Below are 23189 nucleotides of genomic sequence, written 5' to 3'. Positions count from 1 at the left end.
GTTAGCTAATTATCTGCCCTGCCACGTCTCATTAGCACTGGAGCGAGGCAGAGTGTGTGTGACACCGTCCCTTTCATGTCACCCAAATACTTACCAAACCCCAACCGAAAACTGTCACCGTTGACAAGCTATTTACACTAGCTAATTATACATTAATAAGAGACAAATCAGGATAACAGAAATTCTATCCTGGCTATCGAGAACACCATGGTTGGCGTTACCAGGTCTTCTCACAACAGCCTTGTAAACAACATTGCAATGATAGTGGACGTACTATCACTGAACACTTACTGAACGCTACTAAATGGTAGTATAGATGAACTAGCCGATATACCCCATTCAGGTTAACCCAAGGTTTCCCTTTTACAAGTACTGTGTAGATCTGCTATACATTGAGAATGAATTTAGTTAGTAAAGCAGTGCTTTGTGAGATAGAACATTGTGTTTTATAGAGGGGCATCACGGTTCCTAGCTGTCATTCATGTTTACAGCCGCTGTCACAGATACCAAAGGCTTGTCAGCCGTCTTGTTAAACGATACATTTCTGTCCACCGTTTTAAAGGGGCAATCTGAGATTTTTAAAAAACAATGAAGCCGCCACCCTGCCACAGTTTTGGAAAACGGCTAAGGACTGCCCATCCATGAGATCAAAATGATAGTTTTAACCATGTTCTGAAGCTCAGCAGGGCGAGGCAACCCTGTTCCTGGAGTGCACAGGTACTGCAGGGTTTTGTTCTAACTAGGCACCACACCTGACCAACTGAGCTAATTGATCAGTTCAGTGATTGCCTGAATTCAACACACCTGGTCTTCCTGGTCAAAAACAGGAACGGCCTACCCCTGATGTGCAGTGTTTGTTTACAATTATATTGTTGACAAACAATGGAGTAAAATAGAAGCTTATATTTGGGGTTTTGATGGGGTACGACAGTTGAACTAAGCTCATGAAGCATTTGAAGTTATCATGGGTATATATCACCCCCCAAAAAGTACAAAACTGGATGTACCAACTACAGATTGCACCTTTAAGCACAGAGACAGGGGCCTGTGAGTGACACATTCTGTACACATGTCATGTTATGAATGGCTGTTTTCTGCAGCTGCTGCTTCCAAGAAAAAGGCCTCAGTGTTTTTGCGAGGATGCCAATTGAAAGGGGACACCACTTATTTGGGATGGATGTGTAAGCTGATAGGTTGATCTGTGGCCCTGAATGTGGACAGTAGTTTGTGAGGACAGACACCTCTGTCCGTCCGCCCGCCCGTCCGTCCGTCCGTCTGTCCGCCCGTCTGCCCACCTGCCTGTCTGTCTGTCCGCCTGTCTGTCTGTCTGTCTGTCTGTCTGTCCGCCTGTCTGCCTGTCCGTCCGTCCGTCCGTCCGCCCGTCTGCCTGCCTGTCTGCCTGTCTGTCCGTCCGTCTGTCTGACTGTCTCTGTCTGTCATCCGTCTGTCTGTCCATATGTCTGTCTGTCCTTTTGATTGTATGTCTGTCTGCATACATGACTGTCTGTCTGTCTGTCTGTCTGTCTGCTCCCCTCCCATCCACCCACATCCCCAGGAGTGTGTCTGCTCCCCTCCCTTCCACCCACATCACCAGTAGGAGTGTGTCTGCTCCCCTCCCTTCCACCCACATCACCAGTAGGAGTGTGTCTGCTCCCCTCCCTCCCACCCACATCCCCAGTAGGAGTGTGACTGCTCCCCTCCCTTCCACCCACATCCCCAGTAGGAGTGTGTCTGCTCCCCTCCCTTCCACCCACATCCCCAGTAGGAGTGTGACTGCTCCCCTCCCTTCCACCCACATCACCAGTATGAGTGTGACTGCTCCCCTCCCTTCCACCCACATCACCAGTAGGAGTGTGACTGTGAAAGGCCCTAACCTGGGTTCAAATAGCACTGCTTGGACTCAGTCCCTTCTGACCCACATTCACAGCAGCATTTTTCAAAGAATTGTTACGAGATTACAAAAACCATAACCTGCCACATTCTGATCAATCTACAAATGCTGTTTTGTTCTTCTGATTGAATTATTTTGTATAGTGTATAATGTGTCTTCAATTAGACTGATATTGTAACTGTCACATTGTAGTTGTCATTGTTTTCTCTTGTTTGTTTCAGGTGGAGAAAGAGGGACTCAAGGGAGATCAGGTATATTCATATTTTCCTTGACATTTCATTGTTTTTATGTGGTACACAGAGTCTGAAACTCACATCCTTATGTACCCTCCAAAACACATACCTCTCTATGCTGTTTTGACAGGCTGTTAAATAAACCAGACATGAAACCAAACAGCCCTCTCCTCCTGATCCAAATCAATTTGATGAAGTGCACTTTTTATTATGTAATTCGTCACGGAACAATGGCCCTGCCTAGGTCAGATTTACAATAGACCCAGGCATATAGCAGTTTAATGAGGCCTTGTCAGAGGAGGAATGACAACTGCAGGAGTTATGTTGGAGAACTATGGGAGTTCCTAATATTGATGGCGTACGGACGTGTTATCATTGTGAATGACAACTGCAGGAGTTATGTTGGAGAACTATGGGAGTTCCTAATATTGATGGCGTACGGACGTGTTATCATTGTGAATGACAACTCTACACTGAGTCTTTGTCATTTGAAATGTTCACAACATTGTTTGTTTGATTTAAAAAATATGTTTTGGTAAAACTTTACTTGAAGCCTGCCGATATAATGCTTCATAACTTGTTATAAGCATATATGAGCCTTTATATTGTGGCATAATCAAATCAAATCAAATTCTATTAGTCACATCCACATATTTAGCAGATGTTATTGTGGGTGTAGCGAAATGCTTGTATTCCTAGTTCCAACAGTGCAGTAGTATCTAACAGTGCAGTAGTATCTAACAGTGCAGTAGTATCTAACAGTGCAGTAGTATCTAACAGTGCAGTAGTGTCTAACAGTGCAGTAGTATCTAACAGTGCAGTAGTATCTAACAGTGCAGTAGTGTCTAACAGTGCAGCAGTATCTAACAGTGCAGTAGTATCTAACAGTGTAGTAGAATCTAACAGTGCAGTAGTATCTAACAGTGCAGTAGTATCTAACAGTGCAGTAGTATCTAACAGTGCAGTAGTATCTAACAGTGCAGTAGTATCTAACAGTGCAGTAAAATATAACAGTGCAGTAGTATCTAACAGTGCAGTAGTATCTAACCGTGCAGTAGTATCTAACAGTGCTGTAGAATCTAACAGTGTAGTATAATCTAACAGTGCAGTAGTATCTAACAGTGCAGTAGAATCTAACAGTGCAGTAGTATATAACAGTGCAGTAGTATCTAACAGTGCAGTAGAATCTAACAGTGCAGTAGTATCTAACAGTGCAGTAGTATCTAACAGTGCAGTAGTATCTAACAGTGCAGTAGTATCTAACAGTGCAGTAAAATATAACAGTGCTGTAGAATCTAACAGTGCAGTAGTATCTAACAGTGCAGTAGTATCTAACAGTGCAGTAGAATCTAACAGTGCAGTAGTATCTAACAGTGCAGTAGTATCTAACAGTGTAGTAGAATCTAACAGTGCAGTAGTATCTAACAGTGCAGTAGTATCTAACAGTGCAGTAGTATCTAACAGTGCAGTAGTATCTAACAGTGCAGTAGTATCTAACAGTGCTGTAGAATCTAACAGTGCAGTAGTATCTAACAGTGCAGTAGTATCTAACAGTGTAGTAGAATCTAACAGTGCAGTAGTATCTAACAGTGCAGTAGAATCTAACAGTGCAGTAGTATCTAACAGTGCAGTAGTATCTAACAGTGCAGTAGTATCTAACAGTGCAGTAAAATCTAACAGTGCAGTAGTATCTAACAGTGCAGTAGTATCTAACAGTGCAGTAGAATCTAACAGTGCTGTAGAATCTAACAGTGCAGTAGTATCTAACAGTGCAGTAGTATCTAACAGTGCAGTAGTGTCTAACAGTGCAGTAGTGTCTAACAGTGCATTAGTATCTAACAGTGCAGTAGTATCTAACAGTGCAGTAAAATCTAACAGTGCAGTAGTATCTAACAGTGCAGTAGTATCTAACAGTGCAGTAGATTCTAACAGTGCAGTAGTATCTAACAGTGCAGTAGTATCTAACAATACATCTAACAGTGCAGTAGTATCTAACAGTGTAGTAGAATCTAACAGTGCAGTAGTATCTAACAGTGCAGTAGAATCTAACAGTGCAGTAGAATCTAACAGTGCAGTAGTATCTAACAGTGCAGTAGATTCTAACAGTGCAGTAGATTCTAACAGTGCAGTAGATTCTAACAGTGCTGTAGAATCTAACAGTGCAGTAGTATCTAACAGTGCAGTAGTATCTAACAGTGCAGTAGTATCTAACAGTGCAGTAGTGTCTAACAGTGCAGTAGTATCTAACAGTGCATTAGTATCTAACAGTGCAGTAGATTCTAACAGTGCAGTAGTATCTAACAGTGCAGTAGTATCTAACAGTGCAGTAGAATCTAACAGTGCAGTAGTATATAACAGTGCAGTAGTATCTAACAGTGCAGTAGTATCTAACAGTGCAGTAGTATCTAACAGTGTAGTAGAATCTAACAGTGCAGTAGTATCTAACAGTGCAGTAGAATCTAACAGTGCAGTAGTATCTAACAGTGCAGTAGTATCTAACAGTGCAGTAGTATCTAACAGTGCAGTAAAATCTAACAGTGCAGTAGTATCTAACAGTGCAGTAGTATCTAACAGTGCAGTAGAATCTAACAGTGCTGTAGAATCTAACAGTGCAGTAGTATCTAACAGTGCAGTAGTATCTAACAGTGCAGTAGTGTCTAACAGTGCAGTAGTGTCTAACAGTGCAGTAGTATCTAACAGTGCAGTAGTATCTAACAGTGCAGTAAAATCTAACAGTGCAGTAGTATCTAACAGTGCAGTAGTATCTAACAGTGCAGTAGATTCTAACAGTGCAGTAGTATCTAACAGTGCAGTAGTATCTAACAATGCATCTAACAGTGCAGTAGTATCTAACAGTGTAGTAGAATCTAACAGTGCAGTAGTATCTAACAGTGCAGTAGAATCTAACAGTGCAGTAGTATCTAACAGTGCAGTAGTATCTAACAGTGCAGTAAAATCTAACAGTGCAGTAGATTCTAACAGTGCAGTAGATTCTAACAGTGCTGTAGAATCTAACAGTGCAGTAGAATCTAACAGTGCAGTAGTATCTAACAGTGCAGTAGTATCTAACAGTGCAGTAAAATCTAACAGTGCAGTAGATTCTAACAGTGCAGTAGATTCTAACAGTGCTGTAGAATCTAACAGTGCAGTAGTATCTAACAGTGCAGTAGTATCTAACAGTGCAGTAGAATCTAACAGTGCAGTAGTATCTAACAGTGCAGTAGTATCTAACAGTGTAGTAGAATCTAACAGTGCAGTAGTATCTAACAGTGCAGTAGTATCTAACAGTGCAGTAGTATCTAACAGTACAGTAGTATCTAACAGTGCTGTAGAATCTAACAGTGCAGTAGTATCTAACAGTGCAGTAGTATCTAACAGTGTAGTAGAATCTAACAGTGCAGTAGTATCTAACAGTGCAGTAGAATCTAACAGTGCAGTAGTATCTAACAGTGCAGTAGTATCTAACAGTGCAGTAGAATCTAACAGTGCTGTAGAATCTAACAGTGCAGTAGTATCTAACAGTGCAGTAGTATCTAACAGTGCAGTAGTGTCTAACAGTGCAGTAGTGTCTAACAGTGCATTAGTATCTAACAGTGCAGTAGTATCTAACAGTGCAGTAAAATCTAACAGTGCAGTAGTATCTAACAGTGCAGTAGTATCTAACAGTGCAGTAGATTCTAACAGTGCAGTAGTATCTAACAGTGCAGTAGTATCTAACAATGCATCTAACAGTGCAGTAGTATCTAACAGTGTAGTAGAATCTAACAGTGCAGTAGAATCTAACAGTGCAGTAGTATCTAACAGTGCAGTAGATTCTAACAGTGCAGTAGATTCTAACAGTGCAGTAGATTCTAACAGTGCTGTAGAATCTAACAGTGCAGTAGTATCTAACAGTGCAGTAGTATCTAACAGTGCAGTAGTATCTAACAGTGCAGTAGTGTCTAACAGTGCAGTAGTATCTAACAGTGCATTAGTATCTAACAGTGCAGTAGATTCTAACAGTGCAGTAGTATCTAACAGTGCAGTAGTATCTAACAGTGCAGTAGAATCTAACAGTGCAGTAGTATATAACAGTGCAGTAGTATCTAACAGTGCAGTAGTATCTAACAGTGCAGTAGTATCTAACAGTGTAGTAGAATCTAACAGTGCAGTAGTATCTAACAGTGCAGTAGAATCTAACAGTGCAGTAGTATCTAACAGTGCAGTAGTATCTAACAGTGCAGTAGTATCTAACAGTGCAGTAAAATCTAACAGTGCAGTAAAATCTAACAGTGCAGTAGTATCTAACAGTGCAGTAGTATCTAACAGTGCAGTAGAATCTAACAGTGCTGTAGAATCTAACAGTGCAGTAGTATCTAACAGTGCAGTAGTATCTAACAGTGCAGTAGTGTCTAACAGTGCAGTAGTGTCTAACAGTGCATTAGTATCTAACAGTGCAGTAGTATCTAACAGTGCAGTAAAATCTAACAGTGCAGTAGTATCTAACAGTGCAGTAGTATCTAACAGTGCAGTAGATTCTAACAGTGCAGTAGTATCTAACAGTGCAGTAGTATCTAACAATGCATCTAACAGTGCAGTAGTATCTAACAGTGTAGTAGAATCTAACAGTGCAGTAGTATCTAACAGTGCAGTAGAATCTAACAGTGCAGTAGAATCTAACAGTGCAGTAGTATCTAACAGTGCAGTAGATTCTAACAGTGCAGTAGATTCTAACAGTGCAGTAGATTCTAACAGTGCTGTAGAATCTAACAGTGCAGTAGTATCTAACAGTGCAGTAGTATCTAACAGTGCAGTAGTATCTAACAGTGCAGTAGTGTCTAACAGTGCAGTAGTATCTAACAGTGCATTAGTATCTAACAGTGCAGTAGATTCTAACAGTGCAGTAGTATCTAACAGTGCAGTAGTATCTAACAGTGCAGTAGAATCTAACAGTGCAGTAGTATATAACAGTGCAGTAGTATCTAACAGTGCAGTAGTATCTAACAGTGCAGTAGTATCTAACAGTGTAGTAGAATCTAACAGTGCAGTAGTATCTAACAGTGCAGTAGAATCTAACAGTGCAGTAGTATCTAACAGTGCAGTAGTATCTAACAGTGCAGTAGTATCTAACAGTGCAGTAGTATCTAACAGTGCAGTAGTATCTAACAGTGCAGTAGTATCTAACAGTGCAGTAGAATCTAACAGTGCTGTAGAATCTAACAGTGCAGTAGTATCTAACAGTGCAGTAGTGTCTAACAGTGCAGTAGTGTCTAACAGTGCAGTAGTGTCTAACAGTGCAGTAGTATCTAACAGTGCAGTAGTATCTAACAGTGCAGTAAAATCTAACAGTGCAGTAGTATCTAACAGTGCAGTAGTATCTAACAGTGCAGTAGATTCTAACAGTGCAGTAGTATCTAACAGTGCAGTAGTATCTAACAATGCATCTAACAGTGCAGTAGTATCTAACAGTGTAGTAGAATCTAACAGTGCAGTAGTATCTAACAGTGCAGTAGAATCTAACAGTGCAGTAGTATCTAACAGTGCAGTAGTATCTAACAGTGCAGTAAAATCTAACAGTGCAGTAGATTCTAACAGTGCAGTAGATTCTAACAGTGCTGTAGAATCTAACAGTGCAGTAGAATCTAACAGTGCAGTAGTATCTAACAGTGCAGTAGTATCTAACAGTGCAGTAAAATCTAACAGTGCAGTAGATTCTAACAGTGCAGTAGATTCTAACAGTGCAGTAGATTCTAACAGTGCTGTAGAATCTAACAGTGCAGTAGTATCTAACAGTGCAGTAGTATCTAACAGTGCAGTAGTATCTAACAGTGCAGTAGTATCTAACAGTGCAGTAGTATCTAACAGTGCAGTAGAATCTAACAGTGCAGTAGTATCTAACAGTGCAGTAGATTCTAACAGTGCAGTAGTATCTAACAGTGCAGTAGTATCTAACAATGCATCTAACAGTGCAGTAGTATCTAACAGTGTAGTAGAATCTAACAGTGCAGTAGTATCTAACAGTGCAGTAGAATCTAACAGTGCAGTAGATTCTAACAGTGCAGTAGTATCTAACAGTGCAGTAGATTCTAACAGTGCAGTAGATTCTAACAGTGCAGTAGATTCTAACAGTGCTGTAGAATCTAACAGTGCAGTAGTATCTAACAGTGCAGTAGTATCTAACAGTGCAGTAGTATCTAACAGTGCAGTAGTGTCTAACAGTGCAGTAGTATCTAACAGTGCATTAGTATCTAACAGTGCAGTAGATTCTAACAGTGCAGTAGTATCTAACAGTGCAGTAGTATCTAACAGTGCAGTAGAATCTAACAGTGCAGTAGTATATAACAGTGCAGTAGTATCTAACAGTGCAGTAGTATCTAACAGTGCAGTAGTATCTAACAGTGTAGTAGAATCTAACAGTGCAGTAGTATCTAACAGTGCAGTAGAATCTAACAGTGCAGTAGTATCTAACAGTGCAGTAGTATCTAACAGTGCAGTAGTATCTAACAGTGCAGTAAAATCTAACAGTGCAGTAGTATCTAACAGTGCAGTAGTATCTAACAGTGCAGTAGAATCTAACAGTGCTGTAGAATCTAACAGTGCAGTAGTATCTAACAGTGCAGTAGTATCTAACAGTGCAGTAGTGTCTAACAGTGCAGTAGTGTCTAACAGTGCAGTAGTATCTAACAGTGCAGTAGTATCTAACAGTGCAGTAAAATCTAACAGTGCAGTAGTATCTAACAGTGCAGTAGTATCTAACAGTGCAGTAGATTCTAACAGTGCAGTAGTATCTAACAGTGCAGGAGTATCTAACAATGCATCTAACAGTGCAGTAGTATCTAACAGTGTAGTAGAATCTAACAGTGCAGTAGTATCTAACAGTGCAGTAGAATCTAACAGTGCAGTAGTATCTAACAGTGCAGTAGTATCTAACAGTGCAGTAAAATCTAACAGTGCAGTAGATTCTAACAGTGCAGTAGATTCTAACAGTGCTGTAGAATCTAACAGTGCAGTAGAATCTAACAGTGCAGTAGTATCTAACAGTGCAGTAGTATCTAACAGTGCAGTAAAATCTAACAGTGCAGTAGATTCTAACAGTGCAGTAGATTCTAACAGTGCTGTAGAATCTAACAGTGCAGTAGTATCTAACAGTGCAGTAGTATCTAACAGTGCAGTAGAATCTAACAGTGCAGTAGTATCTAACAGTGCAGTAGTATCTAACAGTGCAGTAGTATCTAACAGTGTAGTAGAATCTAACAGTGCAGTAGTATCTAACAGTGCAGTAGTATCTAACAGTGCAGTAGTATCTAACAGTGCAGTAGTATCTAACAGTACAGTAGTATCTAACAGTGCTGTAGAATCTAACAGTGCAGTAGTATCTAACAGTGCAGTAGTATCTAACAGTGTAGTAGAATCTAACAGTGCAGTAGTATCTAACAGTGCAGTAGAATCTAACAGTGCAGTAGTATCTAACAGTGCAGTAGTATCTAACAGTGCAGTAGAATCTAACAGTGCTGTAGAATCTAACAGTGCAGTAGTATCTAACAGTGCAGTAGTATCTAACAGTGCAGTAGTGTCTAACAGTGCAGTAGTGTCTAACAGTGCATTAGTATCTAACAGTGCAGTAGTATCTAACAGTGCAGTAAAATCTAACAGTGCAGTAGTATCTAACAGTGCAGTAGTATCTAACAGTGCAGTAGATTCTAACAGTGCAGTAGTATCTAACAGTGCAGTAGTATCTAACAATGCATCTAACAGTGCAGTAGTATCTAACAGTGTAGTAGAATCTAACAGTGCAGTAGTATCTAACAGTGCAGTAGAATCTAACAGTGCAGTAGAATCTAACAGTGCAGTAGTATCTAACAGTGCAGTAGATTCTAACAGTGCAGTAGATTCTAACAGTGCAGTAGATTCTAACAGTGCTGTAGAATCTAACAGTGCAGTAGTATCTAACAGTGCAGTAGTATCTAACAGTGCAGTAGTATCTAACAGTGCAGTAGTGTCTAACAGTGCAGTAGTATCTAACAGTGCATTAGTATCTAACAGTGCAGTAGATTCTAACAGTGCAGTAGTATCTAACAGTGCAGTAGTATCTAACAGTGCAGTAGAATCTAACAGTGCAGTAGTATATAACAGTGCAGTAGTATCTAACAGTGCAGTAGTATCTAACAGTGCAGTAGTATCTAACAGTGTAGTAGAATCTAACAGTGCAGTAGTATCTAACAGTGCAGTAGAATCTAACAGTGCAGTAGTATCTAACAGTGCAGTAGTATCTAACAGTGCAGTAGTATCTAACAGTGCAGTAAAATCTAACAGTGCAGTAAAATCTAACAGTGCAGTAGTATCTAACAGTGCAGTAGTATCTAACAGTGCAGTAGAATCTAACAGTGCTGTAGAATCTAACAGTGCAGTAGTATCTAACAGTGCAGTAGTATCTAACAGTGCAGTAGTGTCTAACAGTGCAGTAGTGTCTAACAGTGCATTAGTATCTAACAGTGCAGTAGTATCTAACAGTGCAGTAAAATCTAACAGTGCAGTAGTATCTAACAGTGCAGTAGTATCTAACAGTGCAGTAGATTCTAACAGTGCAGTAGTATCTAACAGTGCAGTAGTATCTAACAATGCATCTAACAGTGCAGTAGTATCTAACAGTGTAGTAGAATCTAACAGTGCAGTAGTATCTAACAGTGCAGTAGAATCTAACAGTGCAGTAGAATCTAACAGTGCAGTAGTATCTAACAGTGCAGTAGATTCTAACAGTGCAGTAGATTCTAACAGTGCAGTAGATTCTAACAGTGCTGTAGAATCTAACAGTGCAGTAGTATCTAACAGTGCAGTAGTATCTAACAGTGCAGTAGTATCTAACAGTGCAGTAGTGTCTAACAGTGCAGTAGTATCTAACAGTGCATTAGTATCTAACAGTGCAGTAGATTCTAACAGTGCAGTAGTATCTAACAGTGCAGTAGTATCTAACAGTGCAGTAGAATCTAACAGTGCAGTAGTATATAACAGTGCAGTAGTATCTAACAGTGCAGTAGTATCTAACAGTGCAGTAGTATCTAACAGTGTAGTAGAATCTAACAGTGCAGTAGTATCTAACAGTGCAGTAGAATCTAACAGTGCAGTAGTATCTAACAGTGCAGTAGTATCTAACAGTGCAGTAGTATCTAACAGTGCAGTAAAATCTAACAGTGCAGTAGTATCTAACAGTGCAGTAGTATCTAACAGTGCAGTAGAATCTAACAGTGCTGTAGAATCTAACAGTGCAGTAGTATCTAACAGTGCAGTAGTATCTAACAGTGCAGTAGTGTCTAACAGTGCAGTAGTGTCTAACAGTGCAGTAGTATCTAACAGTGCAGTAGTATCTAACAGTGCAGTAAAATCTAACAGTGCAGTAGTATCTAACAGTGCAGTAGTATCTAACAGTGCAGTAGATTCTAACAGTGCAGTAGTATCTAACAGTGCAGTAGTATCTAACAATGCATCTAACAGTGCAGTAGTATCTAACAGTGTAGTAGAATCTAACAGTGCAGTAGTATCTAACAGTGCAGTAGAATCTAACAGTGCAGTAGTATCTAACAGTGCAGTAGTATCTAACAGTGCAGTAAAATCTAACAGTGCAGTAGATTCTAACAGTGCAGTAGATTCTAACAGTGCTGTAGAATCTAACAGTGCAGTAGAATCTAACAGTGCAGTAGTATCTAACAGTGCAGTAGTATCTAACAGTGCAGTAAAATCTAACAGTGCAGTAGATTCTAACAGTGCAGTAGATTCTAACAGTGCAGTAGATTCTAACAGTGCTGTAGAATCTAACAGTGCAGTAGTATCTAACAGTGCAGTAGTATCTAACAGTGCAGTAGTATCTAACAGTGCAGTAGTATCTAACAGTGCAGTAGTATCTAACAGTGTAGTAGAATCTAACAGTGCAGTAGTATCTAACAGTGCAGTAGTATCTAACAGTGCAGTAGTATCTAACAGTGCAGTAGTATCTAACAGTACAGTAGTATCTAACAGTGCAGTAGTATCTAACAGTGCAGTAGTATCTAACAGTGTAGTAGAATCTAACAGTGCAGTAGTATCTAACAGTGCAGTAGAATCTAACAGTGCAGTAGTATCTAACAGTGCAGTAGTATCTAACAGTGCAGTAGTATCTAACAGTGCAGTAAAATCTAACAGTGCAGTAGTATCTAACAGTGCAGTAGTATCTAACAGTGCAGTAGAATCTAACAGTGCTGTAGAATCTAACAGTGCAGTAGTATCTAACAGTGCAGTAGTATCTAACAGTGCAGTAGTGTCTAACAGTGCAGTAGTGTCTAACAGTGCATTAGTATCTAACAGTGCAGTAGTATCTAACAGTGCAGTAAAATCTAACAGTGCAGTAGTATCTAACAGTGCAGTAGTATCTAACAGTGCAGTAGATTCTAACAGTGCAGTAGTATCTAACAGTGCAGTAGTATCTAACAATGCATCTAACAGTGCAGTAGTATCTAACAGTGTAGTAGAATCTAACAGTGCAGTAGTATCTAACAGTGCAGTAGAATCTAACAGTGCAGTAGAATCTAACAGTGCAGTAGTATCTAACAGTGCAGTAGATTCTAACAGTGCAGTAGATTCTAACAGTGCTGTAGAATCTAACAGTGCAGTAGTATCTAACAGTGCAGTAGTATCTAACAGTGCAGTAGTGTCTAACAGTGCAGTAGTATCTAACAGTGCATTAGTATCTAACAGTGCAGTAGATTCTAACAGTGCAGTAGTATCTAACAGTGCAGTAGTATCTAACAGTGCAGTAGAATCTAACAGTGCAGTAGTATATAACAGTGCAGTAGTATCTAACAGTGCAGTAGTATCTAACAGTGCAGTAGTATCTAACAGTGTAGTAGAATCTAACAGTGCAGTAGTATCTAACAGTGCAGTAGAATCTAACAGTGCAGTAGAATCTAACAGTGCAGTAGTATCTAACAGTGCAGTAGTATCTAACAGTGCAGTAGTATCTAACAGTGCAGTAGTATCTAACAGTGCAGTAAAATCTAACAGTGCAGTAGTATCTAACAGTGCAGTAGTATCTAACAGTGCAGTAGAATCTAACAGTGCTGTAGAATCTAACAGTGCAGTAGTATCTAACAGTGCAGTAGTATCTAACAGTGCAGTAGTGTCTAACAGTGCAGTAGTGTCTAACAGTGCAGTAGTATCTAACAGTGCAGTAGTATCTAACAGTGCAGTAAAATCTAACAGTGCAGTAGTATCTAACAGTGCAGTAGTATCTAACAGTGCAGTAGATTCTAACAGTGCAGTAGTATCTAACAGTGCAGTAGTATCTAACAATGCATCTAACAGTGCAGTAGTATCTAACAGTGTAGTAGAATCTAACAGTGCAGTAGTATCTAACAGTGCAGTAGAATCTAACAGTGCAGTAGTATCTAACAGTGCAGTAGTATCTAACAGTGCAGTAAAATCTAACAGTGCAGTAGATTCTAACAGTGCAGTAGATTCTAACAGTGCTGTAGAATCTAACAGTGCAGTAGTATCTAACAGTGCAGTAGTATCTAACAGTGCAGTAGTGTCTAACAGTGCAGTAGTATCTAACAGTGCATTAGTATCTAACAGTGCAGTAGATTCTAACAGTGCAGTAGTATCTAACAATGCAGTAGTATCTAACAGTGCAGTAAAATCTAACAGTGCAGTAGATTCTAACAGTGCAGTAGTATCTAACAGTGCAGTAGAATCTAACAGTGCAGTAGTATATAACAGTGCAGTAGAATCTAACAGTGCAGTAGATTCTAACAGTGCAGTAGTATCTAACAGTGCAGTAGTATCTAACAGTGCAGTAGTATCTAACAATGCATCTAACAGTGCAGTAGTATCTAACAGTGCAGTAGTGTCTAACAGTGCAGTAGTATCTAACAGTGCAGTAGTATCTAACAATGCATCTAACAGTGCAGTAGTGTCTAACAGTGCAGTAGTATCTTACAGTGCATTAGTATCTAACAGTGCAGTAGAATCTAACAGTGCAGTAGTATCTAACAGTGCAGTAGTATCTAACAGTGCAGTAAAATCTAACAGTGCAGTAGAATCTAACAGTGCAGTAGTATCTAACAGTGCAGTAGAATCTAACAGTGCAGTAGTATATAACAGTGCAGTAGAATCTAACAGTGCAGTAGATTCTAACAGTGCAGTAGTATCTAACAGTGCAGTAGTATCTAACAATGCATCTAACAGTGCAGTAGTATCTAACAGTGCAGTAGTGTCTAACAGTGCAGTAGTGTCTAACAGTGCAGTAGTATCTAACAGTGCAGTAGTATCTAACAGTGCAGTAAAATCTAACAGTGCAGTAGTATCTAACAGTGCAGTAGTATCTAACAGTGCAGTAGTATCTAACAGTGCAGTAGTATCTAACAGTGCAGTAGTATATAACAGTGCAGTAGAATCTAACAGTGCAGTAGTATCTAACAGTGCAGTAGATTCTAACAGTGCAGTAGTATCTAACAGTGCAGTAGTATCTAACAATGCATCTAACAGTGCAGTAGTATCTAACAGTGTAGTAGAATCTAACAGTGCAGTAGTATCTAACAGTGCAGTAGAATCTAACAGTGCAGTAGAATCTAACAGTGCAGTAGTATCTAACAGTGCAGTAGTATCTAACAGTGCAGTAGTATCTAACAGTGCAGTAAAATCTAACAGTGCAGTAGATTCTAACAGTGCAGTAGATTCTAACAGTGCAGTAGAATCTAACAGTGCAGTAGAATCTAACAGTGCAGTAGTATCTAACAGTGCAGTAGATTCTAACAGTGCAGTAGAATCTAACAGTGCTGTAGAATCTAACAGTGCAGTAGTATCTAACAGTGCAGTAGTATCTAACAGTGCAGTAGTATCTAACAGTGCAGTAGTGTCTAACAGTGCAGTAGTATCTAACAGTGCAGTAGAATCTAACAGTGCAGTAGTATCTAACAGTGCAGTAGTATCTAACAGTGCAGTAAAATCTAACAGTGCAGTAAAATCTAACAGTGCAGTAGAATCTAACAGTGCAGTAGTATCTAACAGTGCAGTAGTATCTAACAGTGCAGTAGAATCTAACAGTGCAGTAGATTCTAACAGTGCAGTAGTATCTAACAGTGCAGTAGTATCTAACAATGCATCTAACAGTGCAGTAGTATCTAACAGTGCAGTAGTGTCTAACAGTGCAGTAGTGTCTAACAATGCAGTAGTATCTAACAGTGCAGTAGTATCTAACAATGCATCTAACAGTGCAGTAGTGTCTAACAGTGCAGTAGTATCTAACAGTGCATTAGTATCTAACAGTGCAGTAGAATCTAACAGTGCAGTAGTATCTAACAGTGCAGTAGTATCTAACAGTGCAGTAAAATCTAACAGTGCAGTAGAATCTAACAGTGCAGTAGTATCTAACAGTGCAGTAGAATCTAACAGTGCAGTAGTATATAACAGTGCAGTAGAATCTAACAGTGCAGTAGATTCTAACAGTGCAGTAGTATCTAACAGTGCAGTAGTATCTAACAATGCATCTAACGGTGCAGTAGTATCTAACAGTGCAGTAGTGTCTAACAGTGCAGTAGTGTCTAACAGTGTAGTAGTATCTAACAGTGCAGTAGTATCTAACAATGCATCTAACAGTGCAGTAGTATCTAACAGTGCAGTAGTATCTAACAGTGCAGTAGTGTCTAACAGTGCAGTAGTATCTAACAGAGCAGTAGTGTCTAACAATACACAGAAATCTAAAAGTAAAATAATGGAATTAAGAAATATATTAATATTAGATTGAACAATATCGGAGTGGCATTGACTACAATACAGTAGAATATAATACAGTATATAGATATGAGATGAGTAAAGCAGTATGTAACCACTATTAAAGTGACTAGTGTTCCAGTATTAAAGTGACTAGTGTTCCATTATTAAAGTGACTAGTGATTCCATTATTAAAGTGGCCAGTGATTCCATGTCTATGTATATATGTCAACAGCCTCTGCAGGGTTGAGGTACCAGGTGGAAGCCGGCTAGTGGTGGCTGTTTAACAGTCTGATGGCCTTGGAATAGAAGCTGTTATTCAGACTCTCTGTCCCAGCTTTGATGCACCTGTACTGACCTGTACTTCTGGATGATAGCGGGGTGAACAGGTCGTTACTCGGGTGGTTGATGTCCTTGATTATCTTTTTGGCCTTCCTTTGACATCGGGTGCTGTAGGTGTCCTGGAGGGCAGGCAGTATGATCCCAGTGATGCGTTGGGCAGACCGCACTACCCTCTGGAGAGCGCTGCGGTTGCGGGCGGTGCAGTTGCCGTACCAGGCGGTGATACAGCCTGACAGGATGCTCTCAATTGTGTGTCTGTAAAAGTTTGTGAGGGTTTTAGGGGCCAAGACAAGGTTGAATAGACACTGTTGCACCTTCTTCACCACGCTGTCTGTGTGGGTAGACCATTTCAGTGTCTGTGATGTGTACGTCGAGGAACTTGATGCTTTCCACCTTCTCCACTGCGGTCACATCAATGTGGATAGAGGCTTGCTCCCTTTGCTGTTTCCTGAAGTCCACCATCAGCTCCTTTGTTTTGTTGACGTTGAGGGAGAGGTTAATTTCCTGACACCACACTCCGAGGGCCCTCACCTCCTCCCTGTAGGCTGTCTTGTTATTGTTGGTAATCAGGCCTACTACTGTTGTGTCATCTGCAAACTTGATGATTGAGTTGGAGGTGTGCGTGGCCACGCAGTTATGGGTGAACAGGGAGGATAGGAGGGTACTATGGTGTTGAAGGCTGAGCTGTAGTCAATGAACAGCATTCTTACATAGGTATTCCTCTTGTCCAGATGGGATAGGGCAGTGTGCAGTGTATTGGCAATTTAATTGTCTGTGGATCTATTGGGGCAGTAAGAAAATTGAAGTGGGTCTAGGGTGTCATGTAAGGTAGAGGTGACATGATCCTTAACTAGCCTCTCAAAGCACTTCATGATGATAGAAGTGAGTGAATCGGCGCGATAGTAATTTAGTTCAGTTACCTTTGCTTTCTTGGGTACAGGAACAATGGTGGACATCTTGAGCATGTGGGGACAGCAGACTAGGATAGGGATGGATTGAATATGTCCGTAAACACTCCAGCCAGCATGCTCTGAGGACGCAGCAATGGATGCCATCTGGACCAAATGTCTTACTCCCGTCATCCACAGAGAACAAGAGTCAACAGTCGTTGGGAGCAGGACATGTCGGTGCACTTGTGTTATCCTCAAAGCAGGCGAAGAAGTTATCTAGCTTGTCCGGTAGCAAGACGTCGGTGTCCGCGATGTGTCTGGTGATAATCCGTGATTGTCTGTAGACCCTTTCACATACGTCTCGTGTCTAAGCCGTTGAATCGCACCTCTACTTTGTCTCTGTCTTACACCTATATAACCAGTCTTACACCTATATAACCAGTCTTACACCAATGTTACCAGTCTTACACCTATATAACCAGTCTTACACCTATGTAACCAGTCTTACACCAATGTAACCAGTCTTACACCAATGTAACCAGTCTTACACCAATGTAACCAGTCTTACACCAATGTAACCAGTCTTACACCTATGTAACCAGTCTTACACCTATGTAACCAGTCTTACACCTATGTAACCAGTCTTACACCTATATAACCAGTCTTACACCTATATAACCAGTCTTACACCTATATAACCAGTCTTACACCTATATAACCAGTCTTACACCTATATAACCAGTCTTACACCTATATAACCAGTCTTACACCTATGTAACCAGTCTTACACCTATGTTACCAGTCTTACACCTATGTAACCAGTCTTACACCTATATAACCAGTCTTACACCTATATAACCAGTCTTACACCTATATAACCAGTCTTACACCTATGTTACCAGTCTTACACCTATGTAACCAGTCTTACACCTATATAACCAGTCTTACACCTATATAACCAGTCTTACACCTATGTAACCAGTCTTACACCTATGTTACCAGTCTTACACCTATGTTACCAGTCTTACACCTATATAACCAGTCTTACACCTATATAACCAGTCTTACACCTATATAACCAGTCTTACACCTATATAACCAGTCTTACACCTATATAACCAGTCTTACACCTATGTTACCAGTCTTACACCTATGTAACCAGTCTTACACCTATGTTACCTGTCTTACACCTATGTTTTGCATCTGACAGGGTCCACCTGGCCTAACTGGAGATATGGTACGCCCAGCACCAGCAATTAAACTTGAATGAAATCAAATCTAGGTATTTTCATACAGCAATTAAGCCAACTAGGCAGCCAGTGGTCTTTGTGCTGCACAGGAGGTTGGTGGCATCTTAGTTGGGGAGAACAGGCTAGTGGTAATGACTGGAGCAGAATCAGTGGAATGGTATCAAATACATCAAACACATGGTTTCCAGGTAATTGATGCCGTTCCATTTGCTCTGTTCCAGCCATTATTATGAACCGTCCTCCTGTCAGCAGCCTCCACTGGTGTGCTGAGAACATGTGGATCTAACATCTGTCTCCATAGCAGCTTTATAAGCAACATGCTGTTAACCCATAGCCTGATCCAGGATCTGTTTGTGCTGCCTTTCTAACTCATATTGTCATTGGCAACAGGTCTGGGATGAGGCCATGAGTTTACATCTGTCTCCACAGAAACAAGCTGGATACACACTCATTCCAACACTGAATACCATCCAACCGGCCTATCTAGGAATCCATCCAGCATCCTGGTAGCCTGGTCCATTGCTGTCCTTGTCGAGCCAATCGTCCTTTGGCATGGCAATGAGTAGGAAGGCATTGGCATGATAGCACAAACAGATCTGGCACCAGGCTAGCATCCAGCCCCTCTCTCTCTCTTATACAGAAGCGACATTTCAACAAATAGCAGATATCAATGGTGTGTCAAACAGCGGAATGCTAGGCTATGTGTCCAGTTTACTGCTGCTATGAGAGGCCTAGACCGTGAAGCTAGGGTAACGCAACACCCATAGCCTGGCCATACACAAATGACAGCCCTGCTCTGATACCCTTCTGTCTTCTGTCCCTAGGGATCCCCTGGGTTGCCAGGTCAGACGGGGGCTCTGGGCAAAGAGGGAAAAAGGGTGAGTAAACGCCACACACACAATCACACACAGGCACTGCTACTCTTTGTGTGGCCTGGGCTGGGCCTTTCTCCTGCTTCTGGACCCCTTCCCCTGGGGACTGCCTGACAACAGCTGAGGACAGCGTGTGGAGTGGATGTAGGGGCCTGAGTTGGCCTGGGTGGGCCTGGGTGGGCCTGGTAGGGTCGAGCCCTGGGGGAATGCTAATAGTTGGACTAGGTTTAATAAATGTCTCTGAGAGGTCAACATGACTGGCAGCACACGTGGCCAGTCCCAGCAGGCAGCTGTCCTAAGCAGTGTTATGTTTCCTATAAAGGGCCATACAGGGTTAAAAGAACAATGGCTGTGACTGTACAAACAAGAACATTCCAGTTCTACCCAGTTGGCCCACTTGGATTTCACCTCCTGCTACAGTCGAGCAGTCTTAGAGCTCTCACCAATTCCTAGAGGTACTGCAGTGGTCAATGTCATTTTTACATTGTAGTCATTTAGCAGACGCTCTTATCCAGAGAGACTTACAGTAGTGATTGCATACATCTTTTTACATTCAACTTAGCCTTGATTAAACTACAGCATGATACTGTGATGCTTCAGATGCAGGATCTTAATTTGGTTGTTGAGTGTTGAGATTGTCCCGTTATGTTGGTTTTCAAACGTAAGTAGTGTAAGTATAGTGTATTCACTTTAGAAGCCAATCCAAAAGATGACTTGTTAGAGGCCTGATTGGTCTCACACTTTCTCTCCATCCCTAGCAAACACAGCTGATTAATCACTTGGCATTCTAAACTGAAGATCATGATTAGGTGATTTTATTTATTTATTTTATTTCACCTTTATTTAACCAGGTTGGCTAGTTGAGAACAAGTTCTCGTTTACAACTGTGACCTGGCCAAGAATAAAGCAAAGCAGTTTGACACATAGGACAACACAGTTACACATGGAATAAACAAACATACAGCCAATGATACAGTAGAAAAAAGTCTATATACAGTGTGTTCAAATGTGGTAAGATAAGGGAGGTAAGGCAATAAATATGCCATGGTGGCGATGTAATTACAATATACCAATAAACACTGGAGTGATTGATGTGCAGAAGATGAATGTGCAAGTAGAGATACTGAGATACTGGGGTGCAAAGGAGCAAGATAAATAAATAATTACAGTATGGGGATGAGGTAGTTGGATGGGCTATTTACAGATGGGCTATGTACAGGTGCAGTGATCTGTAAGGTGCTCTGACAGCTGGTGCTTAAAGCTAGTGAGGGTATCTCCCTCCAGCTTCAGTGATTTTTGCAGTTCGTTCCAGTCATTGGCAGCAGACAACTGTAAGGAAAGGCGGCCAAATGAGGAATTGGCTTTGGGGGTGACCAGTGAAATATACCTGCTGGAGCGTGTGCTACAGGTGGGTGCTGCTATGGTGACCAGTGAGCTGAGATAAGGCGGGGCTTTACCTAGCAGAGACTTGGAAATGACCTGAAGCCAGTGGGTCTGGTGACAAGTATGAATCGAGGGCCAGCCAATGAGAGTGTACAGGTCGCAATGGTGGGTAGGATATGGAGCTTTGGTGACAAAACGGATGGCACTGTGATAGACTGCATCCAATTTGTTGAGTAGAGTGTTGGAGGCTATTTTATAAATGACATCGCCGAAGTCGAGGATCGGTAGGCTGGTCAGTTTTACGAGGGTATGCTTGGCAGCATGATTGAAGGATGCTTTGTTGCGACATAGGAAGCCGATTCTAGATTTAATTTTGGATTAGAGATGCTTAATTAATGTGAGTCTGGAAGGAGAGCTTACAGTCTAACCAGACACCTAGGTATTTGTAGTTGTCCACATATTCTAAGTCAGAGCCGTCCAGAGTAGTGATGCTGGACGGGTGGGCAGGTGCGGGAAGGAGAGTTGTATGGCATTGAAGCTCGTCTGGAGGTTAGTTAATTAACACAGTGTCCAAAGAAGGGCCAGAAGTATACAGAATGGTGTCGTCTGCGTAGAGGTGGATGAGAGAATCACCAGCAGCAAGAGCGACATCATTGATGTATACAGAGAAGAGAGTCTGCCCGAGAATTGAACCTTGTGGCACCCCCATAGAGACTGCCAGAGGTCCAGACATCAGGCCCTCCGATTTGACACTGAACTCTGAGAAGTAGCTGGTGAACCTGGCAAGGCAGTCTGCCGATAAGAATGTGGTGATTGACAGAGTCGAAAGCCTTGGCCAGGTTGATGAAGATGGCTGCACAGTAATGTCTCTTATCGATGGTGGTTATGATATCATTTAGGACCTTGAGTGTAGCTGACGTGCACCCATGACCAGCTCTGAAACCAGATTGCATAGCGGAGAAGGTACGGTGGGATTCGAAATGGTTGGTAATCTGTTTGTTAACTTGGTGTTCGAAGACCTTAGAAAGGCAGGGTAGGATAGATATACTGTAGGTCTGTAGCAGTTTGGGTCTAGAGTGTCTCCCCTTTGAAGAGGGGGATGATCGCGGCAGCTTTCCAATCTTTGGGAATCTCAGACGATACGAAAGAGAGGTTGAATAGGCTAGTCATAGGGGTTGCAACAATTTTGACAGATAATTTTAGAAAGAGAGGGTCCAGATTGTCTAGCCCGGCTGATTACTGGAGTCAGGTGTGTTTGCTGGGGCTGGGGCAAAACTGTGACACCAATCAGGCCCTCGAGGACTGGAATTGGCCACCTTGTGTTAGAGGAATGTGATTGTTATTCCCAACCTCGTGGGCCTGATTGGTGTCACAGTTTTGCCCCAGCCCCTAGCATTTCCCTAGTAGGCTAGTTACAATACTATAAACAGTTCATATCTAGACACTGAGTGTACTAAACATTAAGAACACCTGCTCTTTCCATGACATAGACTGACCAGGTGAATCTAGGTGAAAGCTATGATCCCTTATTGATGTCACTTGTTAAATCCACTTCAATCCTTTTTTTGAACGGGATATGGTAGTAGGTGCCAGGCACACCAGTTTGGGTCAAGAACTGCAACGCTGCTGGGTTATTTACAATCAACAGTTACCCGTGTCTTTCAAGAATGGTCCACTACCCTAAGGACATCCAGCTAACTTGACACAACTGTGGGAAGCATTGGAGGCAACATGAGCAGCATCCCTGTGGAATGCTTTCAACACCTTTCCATGACCCGAGTCCATGACCCGAGTCCATGACCCGAGTCCATGACCCGACGAATTGAGGCTGTTCTGAGAGCAAAAGGGGAGAGTGGGGGGGGGGGGGGGTCCTTAATAAGGAAGGTAATTCCTAAAGTTTGGTAACCTCAGTGTATATCAACAGTTTAGTGCTATTCCTGAACTTTTCCGTAGCTCTCACTGACACTGCATGAGCTAGCAGTGAATCACATTCTCAATGCAAGATTTCCTGGACAGAAAAAGAGAATTGAAATCGGAAGTTAGTTAGAGCTGAAGGCTGGTGCTACTGTTCATATCCTCACACCAGAAGTTAGTTAGAGCTGAAGGCTGGTGCTACTGTTCATATCCTCACACCAGAAGTTAGTTAGAGCTGAAGGCTGGTGCTACTGTTCATATCCTCACACCAGAAGTTAGTTAGAGCTGAAGGCTGGTGCTACTTTTTATATCCTCACACCAGAAGTTAGTTAGAGCTGATGGCTGGTGCTACTGTTCATATCCTCACACCAAAAGTTAGTTAGAGCTGATGGCTGGTGCTACTGTTCATATCCTCACACCATAAGTTAGTTAAAGCTGATGGCTGGTGCTACTGTTCATATCCTCACACCAGAAGTTAGTTAAAGCTGATGGCTGGTGCTACTGTTCATATCCTCACACCAGAAGTTAGTTAGAGCTGAAGGCTGGTGCTACTGTTTATATCCTCACACCAGAAGTTAGTTAGAGCTGATGGCTGGTGCTACTGTTTATATCCTCACACCAGAAGTTAGTTAGAGCTGATGGCTGGTGCTACTGTTCATATCCTCACACCAGAAGTTAGTTAGAGCTGATGGATGGTG

The 23189-nt window shown here is 41.4% G+C and overlaps 1 protein-coding gene across 1 annotated transcript in view; it reads left to right on the top strand.

Annotated features, from left to right (window-relative positions):
* The window catches only part of LOC139410610 (collagen alpha-1(XIX) chain-like), a 248638-nt gene that overhangs the window by 73501 nt on the left and 151948 nt on the right, over positions 1-23189 (top strand). The window contains exons 13-14 of the mRNA XM_071155964.1: positions 2113-2142; positions 19147-19200. Of these exons, the coding sequence (XP_071012065.1) occupies positions 2113-2142; positions 19147-19200 (84 nt within the window). The remainder of the gene's footprint in view (positions 1-2112; positions 2143-19146; positions 19201-23189) is intronic.

Source organism: Oncorhynchus clarkii, chromosome 1, assembly GCF_045791955.1.
Source record: "Oncorhynchus clarkii lewisi isolate Uvic-CL-2024 chromosome 1, UVic_Ocla_1.0, whole genome shotgun sequence".
Lineage (NCBI taxonomy): Eukaryota > Metazoa > Chordata > Actinopteri > Salmoniformes > Salmonidae > Oncorhynchus > Oncorhynchus clarkii.
This window is presented reverse-complemented; position numbering and strand designations above follow the sequence as displayed.